General features: G+C 41.2%; 1 protein-coding gene across 1 annotated transcript; it reads right to left on the reverse strand.

The window, feature by feature from the left end:
* Window positions 1-4097: 4097 nt before the first annotated feature.
* clcc1 (chloride channel CLIC-like 1) lies at window positions 4098-19698 on the reverse strand. The gene is made up of 10 exons (XM_061825849.1): window positions 19393-19698; window positions 19187-19294; window positions 15552-15662; window positions 14248-14469; window positions 13845-13985; window positions 13672-13771; window positions 12495-12592; window positions 8695-8841; window positions 8015-8563; window positions 4098-5925 (listed from the first exon to the last, which is right to left on the reverse strand). The coding sequence occupies exons 1-10, from the start codon at window positions 19519-19521 to the stop codon at window positions 5824-5826; spliced, it is 1707 nt and encodes a 568-aa protein (XP_061681833.1). The 5' UTR covers window positions 19522-19698; the 3' UTR covers window positions 4098-5823.
* Window positions 19699-19974: the final 276 nt, after the last annotated feature.

Here is a 19974-nt window from a genome sequence, read left to right on the forward strand (position 1 = left end):
GAATAGCGAGTTCAGCACTTCACTATAAACATGTTACCTTTTTTTTTTTTTTTTTTCCAAATGAAATGTCACATCAGGATGATTTCAGAAGGTAAATTTGATCACACTGAGCACACCATTCCAATTCTCCTTACTGTACATCCTTCTTCTGTACTGCTTATCCACACTAGGGTCACGGGCATGCTGGAGCCTATTGCGGCTATCTTTGGGCGAGAGGTGGGCTACATCCCGAACTGTTCGCCAGCCAATTGGAGGGCACATAGCAACAAAGAACTATTTGCACTCACATTCACTCCTAGGGACAATTTAGAGTCTTCAATCAACCTACCACACAAGTTTTGAGAATGTGGGAAGAAACCGGAATACAGGGAGATAAAAAAGGTAGGCTGGGGAGAACATGCACACTCCACACAGGCAGGCCGGGTATTTGAATTCCAGTCCTCAAAACTGTGAGGCAAACGTGCTACTCTGTCACCACGTTACATTATGGATCCAATCCATTTTGAACCGCATATCGTGGTTAGGGTTATGGTGGTATAGCCTTTCCCGGCTGATTTTTGGAAAAGAAAGCAGACTACACTCTGATGGTTGCTAGTCAGTCGTAAGGGACATACAGAACCATATTACAACCATCTGCACTCAAGTTGACAGTGTCACGGAACTTACTAGAAACTGAACCCACAATACCCCCACCAAAGTCAGACTAGTGTACCACTACACAATCAATGACGTATTATATTAACTTTGACAGAATCCATCACCAAGGGCATTGTGGCTATCATCTGATTCTGACGCCGCATATGACTACCTAACAGAAAGTATAAGAATTTGAGAAAATTACGTTTAGAAATGCTTGCGAAGAATAAGTAAACAACTGTGACAGACGAGCTTCACGATTGGGATAAAATGTCATTACGTCCTGACCTCAAATGTTATCATAACTCCACCATGACCTGTAGGCTTTCCAGTGCCAAAAACCTTACAGTATGTGACTTTGCTGCTGATGAGGAAAACTAATAATGCTAATAATGATACAAATACGTCATTACTACTAATATATTTTCTCATCACTTGGCAAGTGTAAGGGTTTACTCTGAAACTTGGATAAGTAAGATAAGCCTCTCTCTATTTACCCTAAAATTTTTAAAGCACTTATCCTGGTAGAGCCACTGGAGAGCTGGAGACCATCCCAGTTGAATTTGGATGAGAGGCGGGATAGACTCTGGACTCCAGGCCACTGCGGGGCACATATACATTCAAACCAACATACTGTACACTTACGCCTTCACAAACTTCAACATGCGTATATTTGGAATGCGAGAAGAAGCTGCAGTAAGCAGAGAACCTTCAATTCCACATTGGAAGGTCGAAGCATTGGTTCAAACCCCAAAGTTCAGAACTGACAGAGACATGTTATGTCCACCCTTTCACTCTGATTGTGTGTGTGTGTGTGGGGGGGGGGGGGGGGTTTGTAAAGCAATTTGCACATTGTGATGGCAATTTCTAGAGGTGTACGGAGCCACCGACCACAACGGGGCACAGAAAGCGGCCCCGTCCACGGCAGGAGTTACAGACACCCTACCATAAGCCCCAAGTCAGCCGTGGATGTCACACAGCCAAGTGAGAGAGTGAAAAGGGGGGCACAGGCCTAGGATGCAGCAGCACAACGCTCAGACCCCCCACACCCGGAGACCAGGGATGGAAAGAAGATTATTTATTCTTGGTGAATATTTTTGACGATTACTGAATTTTGGTGTATTTTTTTTTTATATTTAATTCCACACAGTTTAACCAAAAGGCAGAATATCTGCAGGTAATGAATGTTTGGTTCTTCCCACACCCTATAAATATGCGTGGTAGGTTGACAGAACACTCTAAATTGACTTTAGGTGTGAATGTTTCTGCAAATAGTTGTTTATATGTGTCCTGTGATTGACTGGCAACCAATCCAAGGTGTACTCTGCCTCTCACCCAACACACCCACAACCCTTCTCAGGATAAGTGGTAGGGAAGATGAATGAATGTTCTTTAAGTATTTGTAGAAATTTATAATTTAATGGGCTTTTTTTATGATTGTAATCTGTCTACTATTATATTCATTACAGGTAATATAGTGCTATTCAGGTGGCCCGTGCCAAGTGGTTACAGCATCTGGCTCACAATTCTGAGGACCGGGGCTCAAATCCCGGTCTCACCTGTGTGGAGTTTGTATGAGCTCTGTGCCTGCGTGGGTTTTCTCCAAGCACTCCGGTTTCCTCCCATGTCCCAAAATCATGCATTAAATGGAGACTCTAAATAGCTCTGAGGCAACAGGTGTTTGCTTCTATGTGCAGTGCCTCCTGCCACAAGATAGCTATGATGGGCTCCAGCATTCCGCAACCCTTTTGAGGATAAATGGCTCAGATAATGGATGAATTATGTTATTCATGCTATTGTTATGGGAAGGGATTATGTATTTTTGAGCATGTGTCCTGGGAAAGGAGCACCTTTGATCTTTGGCCCTTTCGTTACAATATTTAGTGTAATCTTTTGTGGACATATAGTGAAGAAAAGTATTTGAACACCCTGCTATATTGCAAGTATTACCACTTGGAAATCATGGAGGGGTCTGAAATTTTCAGAGGTGCATGTCCACTGTGAGAGATAATCTTAAAATAGAAATTTAGAAATCTATGTTTTTTTTAATGATTTATTGGTTTGATAAAGCTGCAAATATGTATTGGAATACCTGAGAAAACCAATGTTAATATTTGGTACAGTAGCCTTTGTTTGCAATTACAGAGGTCAAACAATTCCTGTTGTTGTTCACCGGGTTTGCACACAATGCAGGAGGGATTTTGGCCCACTCCTCCACACAGATCTTCTCAAAATCAAACAGGTTTCTGGGCCGTCGCTGAAAAACAGAGTTTCAGCTTCCTCCAAAGATTTTCTATTGGGTTTAGGTCTGGAGACTGGTTAGGTCACGCCAGAACCTTAATATGCTTCTTACGGAGCCACTCCTTGGTTTTCCTGGCTGTGTGCTTCAGGTCATTATCGTGTTGAAAGACCCAGCCACAACCCATCTTCAATGCTCTGACTGAGGGAAAGAGGTTGTTCCCGAAAATCTCACAATACATGGCCGCAGTCATCCTCTCTTTAATACAGTGCAGTCGTCCTGTCCCATGTGCAGAAAAATGCATGATTTCAAACCATGATGTCTTAGTGTATTACCAACAGTCACCTTGGAAACGGCAGTCCCAGCTCTTTTCAGGTCATTGACCAAGTCCTTTCGCGTAATCCTGGTCTGATTCCTCACCCTTTCTAAGGATCATAGAGAACCTATGAGGTGATGTCTTGCATGGGGCTCCGCTCTGATTGAGACTGACCGTCATGTTTAACTTCTTCCATTTTCTAATGATTGCGCCAACACTGGACCTTTTTTCACCAAGCTGCTTGGCAATTTCTCCCCAACCCTTTCCAGCCATATGGAGTTGTACAATTTTGTCTCTGGTGTCTTTGGACAGCTCTTTGGTGTTGGCCATGTTACAAGTTTACCGATGGTATGGGGTGGACAGGTGTCTTTTGTGCAGCTAACGACCTCACACGGGTGTATCTTATTCAGGATAATACATGGAGTGGAGGTGGACTTTTAAAGGCGGACTAACAGGTGTTTGAAGGTCAGAATTCTAGCTGATGGACAAAATCTCTCCTGCAGTGAATGCAAACCTGGTGAACAACTACAGCAAACATTTGACCTTTGTCATTGCAAACAAAGGCTTCTGTACCAAATATTAAGATTGTTTTCTCAGGTGTTCAAATATTTATTTGCAGCTGTATCACACAAATAAAAAAAATAAAAAAAAAAAAATCACATTGTGATTTTAGATTTTTCTTTTTAGATCCTCTCTCTCACAGTGGACATGCACCTACGATGAAATTTTCAGACCACTCCATCATTTCTAAGTGGGAGAACTTGCAATATAGCAGGGTGTTCAAATACTTATTTTCTTCACTGTACATGTAGAAAGCAGAAAACTTGTACCTCAACTCATCTCTCCCACTCAACATGAATGAAAATGTGATCAATATCGCAGCCCCCTTATAAAACACCAACAAAAAAAATGTCAGATTTTTTATGAAGAAAAACAGCACTCCACAGTATTGTAGTACATGCCATAAAATCATTCAATGATTGAACAAAACAAGAAAATTAAATTGTGCATCATGGTTAATGCTCGAAGCAGCTAACATTGTGAGTGCCTCAGCCCACAGGAGGCAACCAAATTTACATATGGCTACACAATATGGAAAAGACAATCAGCATTGTCATGTTTTTTTTAACAGAGGAAATCTTTGAGTATTATATTGTCTCTCTAAATGTGTAGCTGCACCATATGTTTTTAAATAGGGGGATGACATCAATGCTATTTTTTGTTAGCCCATCTATGACATTTTGGCCTCTTTTTTTGAACAATTGTAGATAGACTATCTGCAAAACTGTTGTGTGTCATTAGGTTCGCAAAGTTCCACCTTACACATATTTGCCCACAAGTTAAAAAAAATAATTTCAAATAAGGTCACTATTATGTTCAGCTACAACTGTAAGTGTTCCCACACATTCAAAATTCTCTTTTATACCTTTTTAAGCCTTGTTTTTTAGCTGGAAATTTTAATTTTTTGCTGTTTTTGTAGTCAGGTCAAACGCGTGTCAGATATAAAAATACGGCTTTGACACAATCATGTGGCAAATTGGTGCCAAGAAAATATGCTGAGGTGTTTAGTCTATTGGAAAAGTGTTGCTAAGCTACAAACTTGTGGCATCAGTAGTCAATTACAGTTTTAAGGGGCATCAATGACTGGTAGATTTTCGCTTTTCCAAGAAAGGCTCACTGCAGTGAATCACCATTTATGGTTTGCATAATTGCAACAGGAGCCGGAGATCGAGCCCTGCATGAATATTTAAATAAAAAAAGGCAGAAATTTACACTAATAATTACGTTGAATCATCTGTTACAATAAAGACATTACCAACTATGATCCCAAAAACACTCAAATATGATTGCAAACGCTTGTGATATGAGGTTGGAAAAAAAAAATACAAAGATTTTTTTCCACTCTAGTCGGGGGGCCAGGGTGGGGGAATGGTCAGAAGTGACCGTTAACAGGGGTTTGTTAGGCCTTCTCAGAAGTACAAATTTCTTTCCTATTAGGTTCTAGCGCCTTCTCTTGGCATTTCAAGGAATTACAAATGGCATAAAAAAAATTAAAAAAAAAAAGACACTGACAAGTCCGAGTGGGGTGTGAATTTGTAAATAGGCTGAGGAATTATTGTATCAAAGAGGGGGTCGTGTCAGGAAAGCCCCTATTAAGGATCGAGGGCCCAAACGCACAGTCCCTTGCTACGATGCACTGACGAAATAAAAGTTGAACTTTTCCAAAGAGGTGCAGCCCATTGACTTTGGTGTAATCATAGTACCGCTTTTGAGCAAAAGAACACGACAATGGACTATAGTTCACTTTTGGACTCATCACCACCAGTTATCACAATTACTTGAGTTACGTTAATGCCGCCATGGGTGGGGGGAAAAAAAAACATTTAAAATTGCTGCTGGACATGATCAGTCATTGACACATCCTACTTCTTGAGGATTTAAAGTGCATGCTGTAAGTGTCAGCGTGCAGCAGTCAATGATCATATCGTCTACACTGGAGGATTGCAATCTCTTTTTAGAGACCAACTAGTAGTCCAGTGTATAGCATTTTAGGGCGACAACTGCTCAGCTGCCAACATTTTTGGCACATTCACCTCCACCGGTGAAGCCACAAGCTCCGAGCATTGCTTCATCACAAGGCCGCAGGTAAAGTGTCCTGAACAGGAGTGCCAACAGTTTCCACGTCCATCAGCAAACCCGAAGGTGTCGAGTCTCCAGCTGAGGCTTTAGCGTTCTGCATAGGGTACACATTGGGATTATTGATAGCGGAAATGTTGAATGCAATGTAAAATCGCAGTGTTATAAAAGTCATACATAAGTTTCAAGCTGAACCCAAAAAACCTGTTTGTAACCATCTTCATATGCAGTAGCATGTGAGACTTGAGCTCAATGAGCCTCTTGTTTGCAGTTTATTTGTGATGCCACCACAGGATACCAGTGATCATAGAAGTGTAATATTTACCCCTATAATTTGTCAAATATGAGCAATGTGATTAACCAAATATCAATTTAATCCACAAATGCTAATTTTAATATGTGCAATATTCCCATACCCATGAAATGTCAAAAGGTGACAGTATCACTTGGCAAATGTTTCCTGTTCCCTCACCGCAACTCATTCTTTGGTGTATTTATTTGTTACACCACTGATTTTACATTTTAGAGCTGCAATTGATTATTTTACTATGCAATTAATCTGCTGATTTTTTTTTCTTTTTCACTGATGAATCAAAAGCTTCCATTTCAAAATTGACAGTTCAGACAAATGCACAATTTGCTTATAATACAGTTCCTGGCTTTGTCCATAACGTGTCAGAAAATTGGCAGAAATGTTGATAAACGTTTTCAAATGTAATGCAAAAGACGTTTGCAAATGTCTTATTTTGATGAAACAAAGATAATCAGTCTGCTTTATTATTTTACAAATATATTTACTTATTATAATTCACATCACTATTATTTACTCTTGAGAGGCTGAAATTCTGAAGTTAAACAATTTAAGTTCAGTAAGGTAAATTGTTAGTCGATTATCAAAAATGATTAATTTGATTATCGATTAGTTGATCAATTAAATAATTGTTGCACCTCCAATGACTTAAAATGGTACTTGGCGTATCCAGCACAATTTTTATTATGGAAGGAATTAATTAATTGTGGAGTATTTCTGATCAGTTACAAAAATAGATCAGCAGCCAGCATCATTTGTTTGTAGTTTGTTTACTTTTATCGTAATATTTTGGTTTCTGGTAAAAATGTGGAGGTTAGGTAGGTTGGATTTTTTTTTTTTTTTTTTTTTTTGGCAAAGGTCCATTCCATGATATTCTGCAAATATTTTGGCACAAATACTACCAATAAATATATTTAGTGTATTGATGTTGCTCACGTTTTAGCTATAAATTATATATTTATTTCTTCACACTTTCAACTTCCCAATAATGATTTAAAATCACTGCTGTGGATACCTGGATAACATAAGTAACTTCTTTGGATACTGAACTTGAGAATGAGATGCTGGCTGGATCGACCTCGTCAGGACTTAGTTAAAAAAGTGGTGGTTTCCCAGATCACTATTTTTTATTTGTTTTTAATGGGAAGGAAAGGTCTTGACTTTTCCATGGCAGCAGCCATCATAGTGACAAATGAATCCATTTTGGGCCGTTAGGCAGTAGCATTTTTCCTCAAATGAACAATCACTACTGTAATATACAACTGTAATGTCTCAAAATCATGCGAACATTCGCATTGGATGCCACCGTGCCTTTGCCTCAGTCGCAGTGCTTTTATCTCAGACACCATGTCATCTCCAAATTCTTCCGGGGCAATTCCTTTGAATGCATCCATGAGTATTAAAGAATGGCTCACCTTTCTCAACTTATTACTCACGATGTATTCGCTGTTTAAAATCAGCGAGAAAGCAAACGGCACGCCGTCCGCCATGATAGCGTGTGGCAGACGGTGAGAAAATCACTTCCTGATTGATCAATATTTGAGACAGGACCCGGGTTATTCTTAGGAATGGTATTGACCACCCCCTCCTCAATGAGTTGTTCCAGCAGTGGATGGGCGCCGTTGTTATGGGTGGAGCGGTGACTGAATACAAGCACTACATTCAAAGCTGTCTCGCGTCATTATTGATGACACACACACACAAACAGTTACTTCCCTTGTCCAGACTTACCTCCCCTTCGTGTAAAAAAATAAATAAATAAAATGAAATTTTAAAATGCCAACTTCGGCAATTTTATTTGCTTTTGAATATTTATGGTCGGTCGGGTTACCGGAAACTTAAACATTTTTTATGGATGGCCTAAAGAGATTCTCACCTTCTCATTCTCTTTAGTTTGAGTCTGTGGGAGTCTGGTTAACATCCTCTCTCCGGCATTGTCATCTTCTGGATGAGCTGAGTCGCGACAAGTGGGTTTTGTCTTTCTTTTGGGGTCAGGCTGTGACACCAAAACACTTGAGCCTCTTCGCTGCTTCTCTGCATGGTTGTCAGAGTCAGAATCCACTCGAGTGTCAGACCCATCCCCCTGCCCTGCCTCCACATGTCTGACATGGCATTTCCCATCTAACTTGTGTTGGGTGTGGGAAGAAGCGGCGGTAGTCAAGGTCTCCACAAACATCCTGGCTAGCTCTTCTCGGGCTTCGGAGGCCCGTGTCCGGCAAGACGGATTTCTGTGCAATCGGGCCTGGTCTGCACTGCGCCGTGGACAAGATTGCGGCGTGACCTCTCCTTCCATGTAGCCACGATCCTCAATTTCTTGGAGAGCAGAGTGCTCCGGTTGCGGAAGGGGTGGATCCCTCCTACGGCGGCGCAGAGGTGCAGTAATGCCGTACTGGAAAACTGCCTGCACACTTCCATACATGAATACCTGGAAGAGAATCATACATTTGTTCAACTGGTCCTCAAGAACTGTGATTGTCCTTCACTGGATGAACTTCCCAGACTGGACAACTGAGGTTAATGCACAATTATACATGACAACACTTCAGTTGTTTTTACCACTATGGCGAGCACAATAGTGAGGAGAACGGGGATCTGCAGAGTGATGGGAAGATCTTTGAGGAGCGCTCGGAGAAACTCGCTGATTCCCAGGCCGACATGCTTCAGTGGCTCCGTGATGAAGGTTGTGATTGTAACCGAGAGTGCCTTAACAGAGGAAACACTGCATGAGGAACATTCATATAACATAACTGGGACTTATATATGCACATATATTTCTATTTTTTTCTATGAAGTACTTGTAGAATCCAGTTTAAAATTGAACTTCCTATTAGGATCTATCATCTATTTATCAATGCTATATTGCTTGCCCTCATATGGGTCACAAGTGACCTGCCAAGGTAAATTTCCACTCACAGAGCCTCTCTGAAGACCACCACAAGAGCCTTACCGATTTATCGGTGGGACGATTAATTGGGCAGATTACACATGTATTCCGTTCTTTTGTGCACAAAGACCCTGTTGTGCTGCTTCTGCGTGTCTGTGCTATGTTGCTGCACTCGCTTCACGAGTACCTGGCCCCTCCTCTTCACATACAAAAACAGGAAAGCGCAGCAAACTTCACCCCCATTCATACTTACTCACCCGAGAGAACCAACTAGAGAAAATACCTTTTTTTTTAACTCCTTTATTTTTCAATGACAATAACATTTTGGCAGAAACACACTGCGAGTGCACGTAAAGTCAAGCCTTCTAGGTTTTTTTTTCTTCTTCTGACAGAGCATAGGTATCTATCGTTGCTGAGTTCAGTATAATACCATAATTTCCGGCCTTATAAGCCATGTCTTTTTTCACACGCAACCCTGTGGTTTATGTGATGATGCAGCCAATTTGTGCAGTTTTTCTAACGGCCGCAAGGAGGCACTCGAGCGGAAAAGGTAAAAGTGAGAACGGTGGAATACATGTGCCGAGGAAGTGACTTTTATCGGTCCAGTGCTGTTAGCGCTGCGCTAGCATGTTACTGCTGTGTCTCAGTGACTTTTACCAGTATGTTTTTTTTAACCAGTGCTGTTCGCGCAGCGCTAGTGTTAGCGTTAGCACGGCGGCGCTAGCGTTAAACTCTCTGTATATTGTCTTTCTTCAGACGTGATTTGACTGAATGAAAAAAAGACTGAAAAATAGCCGGGGGACTGGGGGCTGCAACCATGATAAAGGATGATCCAAGGATGAGCACCAATTTTAATGTGCAAGTTTTATAAATTGTATTATGAATGAAATATATCTAGTACATCTATAAATTAATGCTATTCTGTTTTCAGAATGTACACAATATGATCGTTCATTATTTAGGTGCATAGCTTTACCCCAAAAAATTACAAATGGATAGGATTCCAATGACGTCATCACCACCCTTAGACCAATCGGATAAATTAACGATAGAAAAAAACTTCACGCTTCACCTATCACCTGTGTTCTCTGACCTCTATGACACACAAGATGGCGTAGTTGGAAACCTATCCATTCAAATAAAAATTCAACTAAGTAAACTACTAAATTCAGATTTGCATCATGGCACGCAAGCGTGCTTTCATAGCGTGTATATCTTATCCATTCAAAAATATTTTAATTTCTTGTTTCGGTAAATGATTGAAACGCATGAATATGACAATTATTAACATCATGTGTCATCAGTAAATAATACAGACATCTTCAAAAGTAATTGCATCTGCACTTTCACCTTGTTATTGTGGTGGTCGATAGATCTTGCGAATGAAGCTGCTTAACAGAGTGGAAACTTCCTTCTGTCCAACTGTATCGACGATTTCTCGTTCCATCCAATCCCATCAGAACTTATTTTTTACATATCTATCAATTTCTTTCACTCGAGAGGCGTCTTTCCTCTTGAGCACCACCATCGTGTTCACTTGAAAATGGCCCCATGAACTGCCTCGTATACAACAAGCATTTTCATTGGTCAGGAGGAACACATTCGACCAATCAACAGATGTGTATCTAATCTTCCACCTCGCTTGCAAAAGTCGGACCGCAAAATGAACGAGTGTGGACTCTGGTGCGGGTTACAGTCGGAATATTGCAGAAAAACATAGTATATATTTTTTTAATCAATGCAATTTAAAAAGACGGAATTCCACCTATAACCGGAAAAATCACATCTGTTTCTTTGTAAATATCTCGTGTTTCAATGCGGGTTTCAATGTGGGCACTTATGGCTTTTACACAGCTGCGGCGTATGCATGTACCAGATGGTATTTCCTTTACAAATTTATTGGGTGAGGCTTATAACCAGGTGCGCTCTGTAGGCCGGGAATTGACCCCTCCGTGGATATTGCGCAATCCGGGTCACTGACCAATCAGAGGCCAGAGATCTGCATTAACCAAAGCCTGTTTTTGCTCCCGCCATTTTCTCAGACAACATTGCATGGTCCAGTATAGGTTTAGTTAGCGTTTTATCGCGTATTTGGGTTATTTAACAAAAAATATGGTTAAGAGGTGTAGTCACGGACTTTGTAATAGTGATGACAGGTATCCTGAAAGGCTAGTTGGTGGAGTTCGATTCGTACCCTTTCCAAAACCCAAGACCCAGTACCAAAAATGCCTTCGATGGGTCAAACTTTGTGGAAAACCGCATCATCAACTAAATCCATCTAATATCAACCGGAACACATGTTTGCACGAAGGTATGCCCCATATTTGATTTTCAATACATTTCTCGTATAAATGAATTTGAAGTTCTTCGCTAGCATAACACTGCTGCGTGTGAACGATTGACACACTTATTCTTTGTTGAGCGATATTTAGCGATGATCGGACTGCACAAACGTATTGATTTCTTGCTGGCTCCCGACCGAAGCTTAACCAGACTGTGTTTGCACGAAGATATGCCCTAAATTTGATATTTAATACACGTCTCGTATAAATGAATGAGACGTTCTCCGCTAGCATAACACCGCGATGTGTGAACGATTGACACACTTATTCTTTGTTGAGCGATATTTAGTGATGATCGGACTGCACAAACGTATCGATTTCTTGCTGGCTCGCGGCCGAAGCTTAACCAGACTGTTTGCACGAAGATATGCCCTAAATTTGATTTTTAATACACGTCTCATATAAATGAATGAGACGTTCTCCGCTAGCATAACATTGCTACGTGTGAATGATTGAATGAAATCAGAAGCATGGCGTCTCTCTCAGTTAAGAATGTATTGTATTTAGAATCTATAATATATCGTTGATTTGAATGAAATCAGAAGCATGGAGTCTGTCTCAGTTCAGAATGTATTGTATTGTATTTGCCATTTTTTACGAATTGTTTGTCTTACGTCAGCGCACGTGGCGTGACGTCACTTCAGGAGGCGTGGTTAAGTGCCCTGTACGGAGGGGTCAATTACAGTAGATACTTTGGCTGCAAGTCTTCATAAAGTATTCATCAGACAGCAACAATTGCTTTCATTCCAACAGAGCACAAAAACTCACGCCGTATATTTTTCCTCTCTGTGAATACCTACTGAGTTTTGCACTTGACTAAGTACAATTCTGTCAAATCTTGGTCAACGCATGCATGAGTTTTCTCCAAGTACTTCCTACCACAGCACGAACTTGTGCGTGTTAGGTTTACTGAAGCCTCAAAGACATCCACAGGTGTGAATGGTTATTTCTCTCTGTGCGGGTTGCAAGTCACTGGCGACCAGTCTCAGGAGTACCACGCCTGTCGTTCAAAGTTTGCTGATAAACTCCAGATCACCCCAACGGCAATAAGCGATGCAAAAAATGCAGGGATGGATGTCACATTTTGATGACATTTTACTTTGTATTCAATGTTATTATCCAGTGTGTACCTTAGTGGGGGGTACAAGCAGAATGGGGTCAACAATGAGGACCTCATAGTATTTCTTGCAAGGGTCATCCTGAAGAGTCCACGTGCTTCTGTACCACTCTGCAAGGATGCAAACAAAGTGTTGAAGTGAATCATCACATCAATTATCAGTACAAATACTCTTATTCTGTTTGCTTTTTTGCCAGGCTTGAGAGATGCTGCTACAGTTGCGAAGCTGGGTTCGAAGCCACTATACTATACATCATTCTCGTATAATTAACTCTTTCTGAATGGTAACTTTAGCACCCAGTGAAAGCCCAAACACAATCTGTTCTGTGACAATGGTTGATGTTTGGCTTATTGCGTCAAAACTTTGGTTTTCCTCACCAAACGGTTCAATTCATTTATCCTGCGCTATTCTTAGACCCTAACATTTTAACTTTCTTAACAGTCATACTGCACAAATACTGAGGCAAATTAATCGATAGATATGGACATTAGGCATCAAAACTTTTATTTGATCGATGTCGCGAGTTGCAGAATGAAACTCCCAATTCCAGTTGGTTCTCAATTCTCAATCCTCAACCCTTGTCATCTTTAAAGGATATCCATAGGATTCTGCAATCATCAAAAGGTTGTTGGGACATAAATTGTCAAAAGCTTTTTAAGTCTACTTCAATCAGATTTTACTTTTAAGACCCTCTCACTTTTAGATCACAAAATAAATGCACGTCCCATCACCACTCAACAGTTCTGTACAAATGTTGCTTAAAATTACATCTATTGTGATAAAGTCCATAAATGGGCTGTGCTGTAAAACTGTACTGTATTGTTAAATCAAAGTGAAATTTGTTCAGAATTGAGGAGAGGTGTGTTCACAACTGGTGTTTGATCCAAGAAATTACAAATACATTTCCAAGGATGTAAAGCTTTCAGTGAGTCTTCCAGTCTCAGAAAATATCTTGTCAATTCAGGGATAAAACACCTTTGTGTTGTTTTTCCATGTTCTTGTTGGAAAAGCTCAACCAGTACAAAAAAGTACAAAAACACTGGATATTTGGACATGTGCATTCAAAACTTTAGAGAAGGTCAAATTAGGTTCACTTGTTAAAAGGCTGCATTTTAGATTCATCCTGGATTTTCATCCAAAAACCGAATATCCAAGTTTTTGAGTGTAGTCTGTTGTTTTTTCATCGAACCTTTCAAACTATCATGCCAGTCAATTGTCCTTATTCCAGTGCATTTGTCATTGATGCTCTCCATCTTCACAATGTTGCGTTGGTGCTCAGCGAAGGCAATCTGAAAAAGATTTTTTTTTTTAAAAAAAGGAAGGCTATCTCTCAACACATGGACAACAAGTTTTCTTAGTTACCTTGTACAGATACAACCAGTTCCAGATAATACTGACGAAGAAGCAGATGGTAAAGAACCTTTTGAACTGAACAAGCCAGGAGATGTAAGACCACAGCTGAGTGCAGATGATGACCACGAAGATCAGAACACTTACTGCCAACTGGTGAATAACAAGTGGAGATGAAATTAAAGAGAGAAAATACGTTTCAGAGTGTATCTCTGGACCAAGAGATTAAAACGTAAAAATGATCTGCTTCTCCCACAAAGCAAATACTAGCTTACCACAGTCATCATCCATGTTTGGATTTTACGTTCTACTTTGCTCACCAAGAATGCGGTGACATCATGAGACTCAAGGGTGTAATGATGACAAGAGTTAAGCTCGAGTGAGTCTATTGTATTGAGGACTTCACTCTACTTACCTTAAAAACTGTGTCCAGATCAATGCCAAAAGTGTCTTCGAAGCGCCACCTCCAGGCCTCGTAGTCGTGTGGTCGAAGGTCTACCAGTATCTGACTGATGGCGTTGTCCAAAGCACCTGTTCTACAACCATCTTCACGATCCAGAAAGGTCTGAATCTCAGCCAAAGCTTGTCTGGACACTCGGATTGTGGCATCATAGTCTACACAGTCTGTGGGTTGAGTCTGTGTGGTGGGGAAAGGGGATGGGGCGGCAAATAAATTTGTGGTCAAACCACTGTCTGGTTAAAAAAAAAAAAACAAAAACTCACAGCCCCAGAACTTTTCACAGCCTGATTAAATTTGGAGTAATAAGGTGAGACTTGAAAAAGACTGAAGAAAGTTGGTATGGGGGTTCATCATGTTCGTCAAAAGATTAACCAGCATCTCAAAACAAGAACACTGAAAACCATTTATCAATTTTCTTCACTGCTTATCCTCACGAGGGTCGCAGGAGGGCTGGAGCTTATCACAGCTGTCAACAGGCAGGTGGCGGGGTACTCCCTGAATTGGTTACCAGCCAATCGCAGGGCACATAGAGACAAACGGCTGCCCTCACAATCAAAACTAGGGGCAATTTAATGTGTCCAATTCATGTTGCATGTTTTTGGGATGTGGGAGGAAATCGGAGTGCCCGGAAAAAAACCCACGCAGACACGGGGAGAACACGCAAACTCCACACAGGCGGGTCCAAGATCGAACCGGGACCTCAGAAATGTGAGGCCAACGCTTTTCAGCTGATACACCGTGCTGCCCCACACTGAAAACCTCTCTTTATATTTCTCAAGCAATATAGTTATTTGGGTGCTTTATTAGTCCTTCCAGAAAATTGGAATATCACCAATAAATCTAGTTGTAATACTACGATCTTTTTCATTTTGTTTGACCATTCAGTAACATACAGTATTACGAACTGGAAATCTTTCACTTTTAATTAAGAACCCTTGCATTGAAACACATTGGAATTGTCAATTTATTTAGATCACTGGGTATGGATGTCACATGCACATTGATCGAGCCCATGTCTGTGTCATACTTTTGAAATTCAGGGGTGCTGGCCTTTGTGGAGTTGGCATGGTTTTCCATGTCGAAATACTCCATCTTAAATTATTTTTTGGGTCCAAACATTGACCAAAATGTTTTGAATATCTTCTAACATATCCTGTCTATCCCAACATTTCCAGACAAATGTTAAACATTAGCTGGAGTTATAAATAATTTGGGCATGGGCTGTTCTTAATCAAAATGAATATCAAATGACTACTTACCTTTTTAACTCTTTGGATGTCCTTCACCAGTCTGCTCAGGAATCTTTTGAAAACAGGATTGCATGTGGGCTGCTGTGAGATTTGCTTCATACTCTTCTTTTGGGCTTCAACCTGGGGGGAGGGGGGAGGGGCACAATGCAATGTTTGAGAGAGATTTCACGTCAGACAGCATCTTTGTGTCAATTCAGTGGCCGCTAAAATGGAAAGAAATTATTTGAGATCAATCAAATCCATGCAAGATTTTCACATTTTTATAACCCATTTCTTTGCATTTATTTAGAGGAAACTAAGGATATGGCTGTCACACTGGAGGGTGCACTGCACACATGCACAAACACAAGGTGCTGTGTTTATGGGAGTAAATATGGCTCCTCAAGTAGGTCTCCTCATGACAAATTTGTGATAATTTCAAGGATTCTGTGCAATTGGAACCAACACTTTATCGATTCTAAAGCTGCATCTTTTCCCCGGTTTTTGCGGCCTTTGCTTTTTTGGGCATTTGTTTTGTCAAACAATTGTGACATTTGTCGCCTTTTGATTGCATACAAGTCAGTAGGTCAAACAAGTATTCACATCGGATACATATGCAATTTTTATCCAAATATGAAAAAGGCCTGGATCAGTATGGAAAAAACAAATCTGAATTGTACTATTCATATTGAGTTGAGAAAAAAAAATGCAGTCCAATGGGGGAACAAACCAGTGCAGTGCAGTGCAAGCCAGGATAAATGCAGAGGGTTGCGTCACAAAGGGCATCCGGCGTAAAAACTGTGCCAAACAAATATGAGCGTTTAAAGAATCCCATACCGGATCGGTCGTGGCTCGGGTTAACAACGCCCGCCCCCGGCACTGCTAACCTGCAGGGCGTTGGTGGAAATTCAGCTACTGTGGGTCGAAGACAAAGAAGAGGAGGAAACCGGATCCATCGTCAGAAGAAAAAGAGGAATGGACAGAGCCTACCACTTGATATGATGATTAGGAGAAAAGTTGATATACTGTGCATCCAAGAGAGCAGGTGGAAAGGTAGTAAAGCTAGAAGTTTAGGAGCAGGGTTTAAATTATTCTACCACGGAGTAGATAGGAAGAGAAATGGAGTAGGGATTATTTTAAAGGAAGAGCTGGCTCAGAATGTCTTGGAGGTGAAAATAGTATCAGATGGAGTGATGAGGCTGAAATTTGAAATTTAGGGTGTTTATAATGTGATTAGCACCTATGCCCCACAGGTAGTATGTGACCTAGAGATGAAAGAGAAATTCTGGAAGGAACTAGATGAAGTAGTTCTGAGCATCCCAGACAGCGAGAGAGTTGTGATTGGTGCAGATTGTAATGGACATATTGGTAAAGGAAACAGGGGTGATGAAGAAGTGATGGGTAAGTACGGCATCCAGGAAAGGAACTTTGAGGGACAGATGGTGGTGGACTTTGCAAAAAGGATGGAGATGGCTGTAGTGAACACTTATTTCCAGCAGAGGGAGGAACATATAGTGACCTACAAGAGCAGAGGTAGAAGCATGAAGGTGGATTATATTTTGTGCAGACGATGTAATCTGAAGGAGATTACTGACTGTGAAGTAGTGGTAGGGGAGAGTGTAGCTCGACAGCATAGGATGGTGGTGTGTAGGATGACTCTCGTGGTGGGTAGGAAGATTAAGAAGACAAAAGTAGAGCAGAGAACCATGTGGTGGAAACTGAGAAAGGAAGAATGTTGTGCAGCCTTTCGGAAAGAGGTGAGACAAGCTCTCGATGGACAGCAGAAGCTCCCGGAAGCCTGGACTACGGCAGCCAAGGTAATCAGAGAGACAGGCAGGAAAGTACTTGGTGTGTCTTCTGGAAGGAAAGCGGAGAAGGAGACTTGGTGGTGGAACCTCCAAATACAGGGAGTCATACAAGGAAAGAGATTAGCGAAGAAGAAGTGGGACACAGAGGACTGAGGAGAGGCGAAAGGAGTTAGGGTTTGAAATGAGACGTAGGGCAAAGGTAGAGATGGCAAAGGCTAAACAAGAGGCATATGAAGACAAGTTGGACACGAAAGAAGGAGAAAAGGATCTCTACAGGTTGGCCAGACAGAGGGATAGAGATGGGACGGATGTGCAGCAGGTAAGGGTTATTAAGGATAGAGACGGAAATGTGTTGACTGGTGCCAATAGTGTGCTAAATAGATGGAAAGAATAATTTGAGAAGTTGATGAATGAAGAAAATGAGACAGAAGGAAGAGTTGAAGAGGCAAGTGTGAAGGCCCAGGAAGTGGCAATGATTAGTAAGGGGGAAGTCAGAAAGGCACTACAAAGGATGAAAAATGGAAAGGCAGTTGGTCCTGATGACATACCAGAGGAAAAGTGTTCTAGTTCCCATTTTTAAGAACAAAGGCAATGTTCAGAGTTGTGGGAACTATAGAGGAATAAAGTTGATGAGCCACACAATGAAGTTATGGGAAAGAGTAGTGGAGGCTAGACTCAGGACAGAAGTAAGTATCTGCGAGCAACAGTATGGTTTCATGCCTAGAAAGACTTCCACAGATCCATTATTTCCCTTGAGGATGCTCGTGGAAAAGTAGAGAGAAAGTCAGAAGGAGCTACATTGTGTCTTTGTGGATTGAGAGAAAGCCTATGACAGAGTACCAAGAGAGGAACTGTGGTACTACATGCGTAAGTCTGGTGTGGCAGAGAAGTATGTTAAAATAGTACAGGACATGTATGATGGCAGTAGAACAATGGTGAGGTGTGCCTTTGGTGTGACAGAGGAATTTAAGGCGGAGGTGGGACTGCATCAGGGATCAGCTCTGAGCCCCTTCCTGTATGCAGTGGTAATGGATAGGCTGACAGATGAGGGTAGACTGGAATCCCCTTGGACCATGATGATGAAAACACGGCAATTGTAATTTATTTTGTAGACTATCGCACGGATCGTCACTTGAAGCTGCTCCCTTTGCACAATTGTCATTGCACTGGTCTATTACGGGAACTATGAACAGGTAAAGGGACTCTGCACAAGTTTTACACAATGTGGGACATTGACAAACTTATCTCGTACCTGTTCTCAACGTAGAAGAATTAAAATCTTGCATGACTTTAATCATGAATAGTTCCTATAAATACAAATATCTCTTGTTCTTTGTTCTTGCTGCTTTGTTGTTCTTTGTTCAGTATGCCTTACCTGGGCAGCACTGTCTGTGAGAGAAAAATTCCTTGGGCGTTTTTTTTTTTTTTTTTTTTAAACACACTTGGACAAATAAAGCTGATTCTGACTTATGTAGCATTCCACTCACAACTTTCCTTAACTTTCACCACTGGAAGTGACTGAGTGAATGAACTCTGGCTCGCTACTTTTAACGCTATGATGAATTAAAAATTAAGATTCCATCGAATGTCGGATTTAAACAGTATTTTGAAAACCTGTTGTGGTCTAGCTCCAGCATCATGTAAATTTGGGCTTTTGTTCGCGAGGGAAATGGAAAAGCGTATTTTGTTTTTTTGTGGATGTTTTGTATTCAGGATTTTTTGTGCCAATGAACGAAAATCCAACAGTGTGACGACTAGTTTGGGCGCGTGTTTTGTAAAGTATATACACATAAAATGCACGAGCCGCGTACCCTCAACGTTTGAGGTTATAGACACAAGTAGTGCGAAAGCACTCACCTGCGTTTGTAAATCTGTCAGCTGTTGGGTGCAGACGCTCAACTCTGGTTGGCCACAGTCAACCAGCCCTCTTCGTGAGGTTGGGACATTCAAATCCCTAACTGGCTGCTACAAGGAACGTAATTAAAGACATTGATGTAAACAAGCACTCCATTCAGTTTCATTTTGAGTCATAACGTTAGTTATAAATAAATCAGGTGGGTAACCTCGGCGGGCTTCCTCATAGTTTTAGTGCTAGCATCGTAGTTGAGCAAGTCATACGGATCGATCCAGTCCTCGTCCAGCTGCTGACCAGAGGCTAGCGTCAAGTAGCCGAGCAGGAAGACGAGGAACATCGTGACAACGCTCCCACGTCGCTGTAAACTCAAACTACAGTTAACCCAACTACGTAGCTAGTTAGTCACGATTATTGTTTGCTAAACGCACTAAGGGAGGAGCGTCCGAGCTCACAGGTACAGAAAAGACTAGATAAACCAGTCGCTTATGCTATAAAGGAGCTACGTGACGGCCATTTTGGCAGGGGCGACGTTACAGTAAAGGCAAAAGACGGACATATACACTCAAATACGCACACATAATTGCTGACGACAATGCCCCTACTCACCTCACAGCGCAAAAGAGGCATACCGACCTACCTATGAGGATACCTATGGAGGTTTTGCAGCTACGTCATAAAACCACGTGACTTTTAGTTTGTGACGCCATATTGGTCGGCAAGCTTTGGAAGGCAGATGCTTGTTGTCTTATCACAGTGAAGAAGTTTTTAAAATGACCCGTTTTCTCAGTGA

The sequence above is a fragment of the Syngnathoides biaculeatus genome, chromosome 7 (assembly GCF_019802595.1).
Source record: "Syngnathoides biaculeatus isolate LvHL_M chromosome 7, ASM1980259v1, whole genome shotgun sequence".
Lineage (NCBI taxonomy): Eukaryota > Metazoa > Chordata > Actinopteri > Syngnathiformes > Syngnathidae > Syngnathoides > Syngnathoides biaculeatus.